Source organism: Convolutriloba macropyga, unplaced genomic scaffold (genome assembly GCF_964194025.1).
Source record: "Convolutriloba macropyga unplaced genomic scaffold, txConMacr16.3 SCAFFOLD_4114, whole genome shotgun sequence".
In the NCBI taxonomy this organism is placed as follows: Eukaryota; Metazoa; Xenacoelomorpha; order Acoela; family Convolutidae; genus Convolutriloba; species Convolutriloba macropyga.
The window spans coordinates 12,501-21,325 of record NW_027452309.1 but is presented as its reverse complement, the minus strand read 5'-3'; the positions used below and the strand labels follow the sequence as shown (position 1 = coordinate 21,325).

Sequence of the window (8,825 nt, the reverse complement as noted above, 5' to 3'; positions counted from 1 at the left end):
ATTGAACACCAATGTTGTATTATGTGGCCACTCATTAATAAAAAAAGCAACAAATAGACAAAAAAGTAAAACATTGCAAAATTATGTGATACCTGTTTTTCTTTTTCGAAAAAATTTATTTCCAAAGACATGAAAGCCATTAATTACAAAAGGAAAAAATTGAATAGGTTCGTTTAATCTTTCAAAGAAAGCCCTCGAGAACTGCAATTATCCAGAGCATGTCCTACCTCTACAAAAAGAACGTCAAATATGACAAAAATCAAAAACTATTATACTTTTTTTTGTGAAAAACCCGTGTTGAAGCCAGTAAATTCATAATGAATTCTTTAAGAACGTTAGATTTTGAGACACCAATCCCCTTTGACACCTTCCCTTGTCAGAAATAATGTCTTGGTTAACCTTTAATTAACGAGACCAGGAAACAAACAGACAATAAAAGGAACAAATTTGCGAAGTTGAAATGTTTTTTTTTTTAATTTTGGAAAACAATTGTTTTCAAAGTCGTGAAAGCCATTATCTATCTACTATTAACAGATTTTCGGCTCATATACTCTTCCAGGAAAAACCAGTCAAACCAAGTCGTTTTACAGGAAATCATAAACGACTAAAAAGACAAAGTAAAAACGACAGTTAAAGACAAAATTAAAAAATTCAATTAAATTCTCGAGAAGGTTTTGTCGAAGCGGTATAGAACCACAATCTACATCTTTAAGGATTTAAATATTGTCAATTGTGCGTTATTTTGAACGCGAAAATTGTGATATCTGAAATGACAATAAAGTGATAATTTGACAAAACTAGAAAATATGAAAAAAGGGCAAATACCTAAAAATTAAAAAAAAATGTGAAATCTAGTAGTATCAATGCCAAAACACCATAACTTAAGGCTTAAAACCGCAATAAAGGTTAAAATTTGATTCCGCAGAAAGAAGGAGCACTCTTTGATTGCTGACACAAGGCTAAAAGTTGACCAAATTAAGAGAAAATTGGAGGCCAAGTTCAATAAGCCATTTTTATTAAAAACGCAAATATTTTGAAAGTCAAAACGCCCATAAGCTTTCAAGCAATCAAATAGATAAAAGAAATTCGAGTTAATTAGGAGGCCAATAGACCTATCACTAGTGAGCTTTGATTTGAAACGTTCTGTTATTTAATTAATTTGAAAAGGATCGATTTTTTTTTAATAAAAAACCGACTGATGACAATCCGAATTATTATTGGATTGTAACGGTCCAAGATAGGTACAGAACTAGTCGTGCTAGTGCTTATTGTCCATCAGGAGTATTTAATTTTGGTAATGTCATTGATATAAGTAATTTGTTAGTTAAAAAATCAAAAACAAATGCTGCGTTTTTGATAATCAACGAATAAAGTTAGCAAAAACGGCAAAGTTTTATTTACAGAGCACTCTCAACGGAAGTTGAAGTGGAATTAGCCCTTTTTTCAGTCTACAAAGATTATGTTAGTGGTGTTTGGTTGTGCACTTCCTGCAAACTTAATCAGAGTGGACTAAAGAAACTTATTTTGTGCTGTTTTTGATGAAAAACTCTGAATTTTGTGAAATAATTAGCCGGATTTTGTGACAAAAAAATTCAATGAAAATAGCCGACAATATATTTTGTCTTCAAACGTAAAATCAACAACATGTTCTTGAAATTTTTTTAAAAATTTTATCAAAATTGGCTTAATTTTAGTTAAAAATTCCGAAAAAAGGTGAATGAAATCAACAGAATTCACTCTATTTTCTCGAAAGTTTATACTTGGATATCTCCCTGTCAAAAACGAAAATCAAAAAAATCTTTTTATTTCCATATTCTACGCTGGACAAACTTTCTAATAATACCAGTCTCAACTCTCTACGATGAATATATCGATAGGCCAAAATTGACTGAACAAAAAAAACCCATTTGAGTACATAGTTCCTCCCCACCTCAAGAGGGGTCGGAACAATTAAGGCAGTGGAAATGGTAATGGACTGACCATCGGGGTATGAGTGAAATACGACTTTGTTCACTCCTCCAGTCTCCTTTCCACTGATGAGGTCACTCACCCTCACATCCTTCTCTCTCAGTCTCACTGCTTTTGGCTGCTGGTGTTGTTGAGATGAACACGAATGAGCTATATCCTCCAATTTGGCTATCCACACTGAAATTAATCTAATGACGAGAAATTTTTCACAATCTAACATTTTTAAACTTGAGCTCTGAAATTGGACCTGTTTTTACCATATGTTGCCGACATTAATTAGTAACATATATATCCACAATTATTACCATTGTCCACTAAATGCCAAAAAGTCAAAAAAGCATCTTGTTTTACATTTGACACGTAATGTCAAGCTTGAAGATAACTTTTTATTGTTGAAATGTGATAAATATAAGATTTCGAAAGAACAGTTTAAAAAAGAGTTTTCATTGTTGTTAATAAAAGATACGTGTATGAATCATTGGGACGGGAGGGGAGACGTATGACTTCTCTGTCGTGACGGATCATTTGTCTCTTATATTAGCAGGAAAATTAAATTCAAATAACATCTGGACATACATATCTAGGTTAAACATGTTTTTCTTTTTCAAGTATTGATGAAAAAACATCTAATGAAGTTTTGAAGAGAAAAGTAATGTACGTCGCAAATTCAAATCCTATTAGAATATCATCCTTATTAAATGGAAACTGACCTGAAATAAAATTTTTAATAGAAACTTTAAATCGAGAAAGAAACTCTAAACAGGCAACTTCAACTATGACTATAAAACACCGAGTCCGTGAATTTAACTTTAATAATTTAAACACACACACACACACACACACACACACACACACACACACACACACATGCCACACACACACCTGATATGACGTCAGATGGGGGGTGTTTGTCACTGGGGGGACTGCCTCTCTGCCACAGGAGGAACTGATGAGTGTCCACAATCTGGAACAGCTTCTTTGCCTCACTGGACCCCTCCACATAGTGTGGGGGAGCATTCATCTCAAAGTCTCCCTCTCCCTGGTCCAGACAGATCTCAATCGCCACCAGCTGATCTGGCACGTCCACATTTGAGCATCTTAAGCAAAAATAGCTATTCCATCTATCGCCCAGGGCTAACAATTTGAAGTGTTTCAATTTCAGAAGAGTTTGCGTGAAACCACCCCAGTCTTTCATTTACGGTATTATATGAGGGCTTAATAGAAGTATTTTCCGCTAACACTAAATATAAACAGATGGTTAAAAAATTATGTTTTTTATTAAATTTCCGATACTTAAGTTAAATAAATCTGTAAGTATAATTATACTAGTCAGAAAAACGGCAATGAGTCAAATTGTTAATTGTGATTCAACAATTGAATATGAGATCTGCCAAATTGACATATATATATATATATATATATATATATATATATATATATATATACCAAATATTTGTTCAATTACTAGAGCTGTATTCAATAATTGTACATTCATTTTCAAATAAAAAACGGCTACCTGATTTTTTTTCATTATTTTTGTTTAGTTTCAAGTTCTGGCTAAGTATGTAGGTACGTCTAGCATTTTAACGTCTGGCAAATGCGACTTTCAGCATTTTTAAATTTGTGCATGCAAGTTCTAATTGGTGCCAGGACAATAGATCAAAAAGACGGTAGATTGAAATTAAAATTATTCAAGTTGAAAATTGGCTGATCAGGAAATTTTTATAATTCAGCGTTCAATGTGGGTGATCGGTCGTGCTAATGCTTGTTGCAATAATGATCGCGACAATGTCCAGTTGTGAGTGTTTTTACATCAAGTCTCACGAGCCGCAAAGACATAGCTATGCAATGGAAGACATGAATGAACAGAAGCAGTAATTTTACGTAGGCTTGCAAAGAGTTTCACTTCAGCCAATAGGATTAGAGATTATTATTTGACATTTCGTCCCAATTTTACTGCGTTCGATACATTGTCAAATCGTCCCATTGTCCTTTCAATCTTTTGTGCAGTCATCTTTTTTATATACTGACCTAGTGATAATAAAGAGAGTCAAGACGTGTATGGCATTGTGATCGGCAGAAGCGATGGCTGATGAAGAGGGTGAAGATGTGAATAAATATTTTTGGGTTGAATGTACCCAAAATATACCTATAAAGAAATGTTTGCTTTTTTTGTAAAGAACTTTGCTCTCAGAAGTTGTCAAAAACATCAATATTTTGGGCCACGAAAAGTGAACGCATTTAAAGATTGTTGTTATCTGACAAAAGAAAATGCCCTATAACAAGAAGATTTGTCAAAACCCATAATGGGGGACTGAAACGGGCAAATTACATAACAAAACGAAAATTTTTCTGAAATGGTGGCTCACAATGTCCTGTTGAAATTATTTAAAAGTACCCAGAAAAAAACCTGAAATACAAATAGCTTTTGCGTACACCGCGAGAAAATGAAAGCGAAAAAATTAGTTTCTTAGACATGCAATCGGCGTAAATACTGTTGCTGAAACCCCTCCAAATTATGCGAAAGAAGCAGGTTGGGGTTCTGTCACACTGTGGAGCGGTCATTCTTTGAGAGTTTCTGCAATAACGGTATTAAATGATTAAGGATTTGATGATGATTCTGTGAAAAAATTCAGCTGCCACAGATCTGACTTTGCAGTTCGCAAATATGGAGAACTGCAAAAGACAGATAAGTGAGAATCTATCGAGACCAGCTAAAAAACCTCGTGTGACGATCCCGCTGGAAGATGTTATTGAGATTACAGAAGATGAAGACCTAGATTTGGCAATGAGTCAAAATGTTGAAAAAGTTGTATTTGAAAGTGAATCAAAACTGAATTATGAGATGTCTCAAATTGACATACCATACATATGTTCTTTTATCAGAGCTGTGTTTAATAAAATTTCATTCACTTTCAATTAGAAAAACAGTTTTCTAAACTTCTTGAGTTTATTTATTTTCAAATTGAACTTCTGGATAAGTATATAGGAGCGTCTGGCGAATTAATTTCTGGCAATTGCGACTTTTGGCATTTTTAAATTTGTGCATGCGTGTTTTAATTTGCGCTTGGACAGTAGATCGAAACTGAAATTATTCAAGTTGAAAAATGGCGAATCAAATAATTTTATGATACAGCCTTTAATATGTTCGGTCGTGCTAATGTTCGTTGTGATAATGTTCGGCGGTGACAATGTCCAGTGTGATTACTTTTACATCAAGTCCCACGAGCCGCTAAGACATAGCTATGCAATGCAAAACATGACCAGAGGCAGTAATTTCATGTAAGCTTGCAGATAATTTCACTTCAGCCGATGGTAATAGAGAATATTGTTTAATCTATTGTCCCAATTTTACTGTGCTTGATACAATGTCCTTTCGATCTATTGTCCGTTCCATCTATTGTGCAGTGACTCTTTTTAGTATAGACAGACCTAGTGACGATAAGGAAGGACAGGACGTGTATGGAATTGTGACCAGCAGGAGAGGTGGCTGATGAAGAGGGTGAAGATGCAGTAGCAGAGGGTGAGGAGGTCTTTTTGAAGAGACAGGACTCCCCCTGTCTGACTGAAAGGAGGCTGTTTATCTTGTGCATTGTCTCATGCGACTGTTTTCGTCTGTCGAGGAGTCTGGGGTTGTGCAGGTCCAGAATCTTGACAGTCTCTTGTTCTCCCCAAACACACAAGAAGTTCTCTGTGCCAGGAATCCAGCCTGAACATGGGTCATGTGTCGGAACAGTTGGAATCTATTTTCAAGAAGGTGTTAAGAAGCATTACCGTGCTAACCAAGGAGACGCACAACCCACTTGCCAGGTCATCGAAAGGTCAAAAGGCCCATACGGTCCTAGTCGAAGGATGCCAAGTAGCAGTATTTCAACTGAGTTTGAACAACGGAAAACGGAAGCTGTATGACAATAAAAAAATCAAACGGCTTTCATCTGGATGAAAATTATCATCAAGAGAAAAGCGGCTATTTTCGGCTATTTTTGACGTTTTTTAGACGTGCCAAGTCTTGGCCAAGACTTGCATTTATACTGACAAGTGCAAAAAGTGATCATAGCTCTGAATCGGTACTGATATAACTTGCAATTAGACGTGCCCAGTACTGATGTTGATTTGCCGTTCAGCCCGGGAACCGCTTGTCAGAAAGCAAACAGTTGAAGATCGAATCAATAAATATATAAGTTAAGATATATATATAAGCTCAAAAGTTTTGCACCAGAAGTTGAACAATTACCACAGAGCGATGAATCCTAAAGTACATTTTGATTTTTCCACCAATGCAGAACTAAAATTGGAAGAATTCAACAATATATCAGTACGGCATCTTTATGACATTTACTCCATTTGTTACGATCAACTTAAATTCTATCAAAATTACACAACAGAGGGAGCTATAGAGATGTTTCGAGCAATCACGTTTTCTATATTACAAACTCCGTCAGCTCGTACCAAAATCACATTGATTTTGTGCACTTTCGGAGTGAAAATACTGAAAACGAGGAAATTTCTACGGAAATATCGGTGACAACAATATTGCAAAAATTATGATTTCAAAAACTAAAAATTAAAATAATTCTGAAACGAATAAAACACGGTGCGATTTTAAATGACTGCAAGGCCCAAATCTTAATTCAAATATTCAAATATTCAAATGTAATCACCAAGTCTTCGTTTTAAGAAATCAAAAATATAGAACGAGTTGTGATAGAACGATTTGTCTTTTTTTAACTGACTCAAGAAAACACCCGTACCTTACCTCCAGAACAGATCAGAACTGGAACAGAGTAAATTCAGGAAAACTCTCAGTGCTGGATCAGAGTCTGATCAGGTCACTTTTTACGCTTGACAGAGTAGCACCAGAGTAGAAGTATGCGGTTACACTTGACAGAAGAACTCCCAGAGTAGCATTATTCTGGGCTATCCTTAACAGAGCTGGGCTCATAGCAGGCCTACTCTGCGACAACTCTTGACAGAGCTGGCCTACTCCGGGACAACTCTTGACAGAGCTGGCCTACTCTGGGACAAGTCTTGACAGAGCTAGCTCAGAGCGGGCCTACTCTGGGATAACTCTTGACAGAGCTGGCCCAGAGTAGGCCTACTCTGGGACAACACTTGACAGAGCTGGCTCAGAGCAGGCCTACACTGGGACAACTCTTGACAGAGCTGGCTCAGAGCAGGCCTACTCTGGGACAACTCTTGAGAGAGATGGCTCACAGCAGGCCTACTCTGGGACAACTCTTGACAGAGATGGCTCAGAGCAGGCCTACTCTGGGACAACTCTTGACAGAGCTGGCTCAGAGCAGGCCTACACTGGGACAACTCTTGACAGAGCTGGCTCGCAGCAGGCCTACTCTGGGACAACTCTTGACAGAGATGGCTCAGAGCAGGCCTACACTGGGACAACTCTTGACAGAGCTGGCTCAGAGCAGGCCTACTCTGGGACAACTCTTGACAGAGATGGCTCAGAGCAGGCCTACTCTGGGACAACTCTTGACAGAGCTGCCTCAAAACAGGCCTACTCTGGGACGATTCTTGACAGAGCAGGCCTACTCTGGGACAACTCTTGACAAAGCTGGCTTAAAGGAGGCCTACAATGAGACTACTCTGAAGAGAAAGATCTCAGAGTACCACTACATTTCCCAGAGTAGCAACAGTTCTCTGGAGAATTTTTCTAGAACTTTATTGTGATATAGCTTTTACAATAGTTGCAGAAAAGATAGGAATAGTTTGGAAAAGTTTTCGAAAAAAACGAAAGATATAGACTTCACATTCATCCAATATCTTTTACAGGTCAATTGGATTTTTCTTGTTCTGATTTGTTCTTTTAATTTTGCAGTCAACATTTTTGAAGTCATTTGGTTCATAAAAAGATAATGCGATCTATGTTTACCTAGATTTTCTCAGCTTAACAAAAAAAATGAAAGTAAAACTGCCATTGTACAAAATTATTAAATTTAGAAAAATGTTTTAACTATTCATAAAATAACGTCAGAACGCAATAAACATAATAAAATCGACAATAATGTCATCTTCATGAAATAAAGTAGAACGAAAATCAATTGAAATATCAAGTTTATAACCAAACAACATTGAGTCAAATTTGAACTATGTTTTTCACTCCATTAGAAACACCTTACTATTTGTCATGAAATTCCTGTCTCGCCATTGCAGAGACAACAAGTGCTTTTGGACGAGAATTGTTGAATGTTTTGTCAGTTTCCGTAAACACGTATAATTCTGTTTGATTGTCGAAAAAGATGTGCGCCCACATTTGAGGTAGAATTGCGTTTTAGGTAGAATTGTGACAACTTCTCTCCCAGAATGATCCCTGTGTCTCCTCCAGTGTTTCGGATTTTCAGAAAAGGGACAAGCTAAGTCCTTAAAAGCCATGAGAATCAAAACAACAATATGCAAAACAACAATTCAGAGGGATAATAAACCCTTCAACACCAAGTCTAATGCCGAAGAAGCAATGAGAGCAGGACCAAAACTTTACAAGTGTTCAGAATAGAGAACTCTAAGGCCTTAAAGCCAGGATAGAACGAGACTCAAGTTCAAGTATGGATAATAGCTCTGTGGCCAAATAACCACGAGAGCCAGTTTTGATGGTGTTAGTCAAAAGCCTGAAAGCCCGGAGAACTCTGCAGACGTAAATTTAAAAAATATATATAAAAATCTGTGGCCAAATAATCACGAGAGCCAGATTTTATGGTCTTATATTAAAGCCTCAAAGCCCGGAGAACTCTGGAGACTTAAATTTAAAAATGAATTTCTGTGGCCAAATAACCACCAGAGTCAGCTTAGTTTTAAATGTCGCATGAAAGTAACTCTGAGGTCCTCAAACCAGGAAGGTCTCC

General features: G+C 36.6%; 1 protein-coding gene across 1 annotated transcript; it reads right to left on the bottom strand.

The window, feature by feature from the left end:
* Positions 1 to 1,980: 1,980 nt before the first annotated feature.
* On the bottom strand, positions 1,981 to 6,910 carry LOC142357368 (uncharacterized; the record flags this gene model as incomplete). Its single annotated transcript, XM_075409017.1, has 4 exons — positions 6,802 to 6,910; positions 5,401 to 5,677; positions 2,851 to 3,065; positions 1,981 to 2,145 (listed from the first exon to the last, which is right to left on the bottom strand). Coding segments are annotated over exons 1-4 (766 nt in total), but the record flags the coding sequence as incomplete, so codon positions are not given.
* Between the last annotated feature and the right edge of the window lie 1,915 nt (positions 6,911 to 8,825).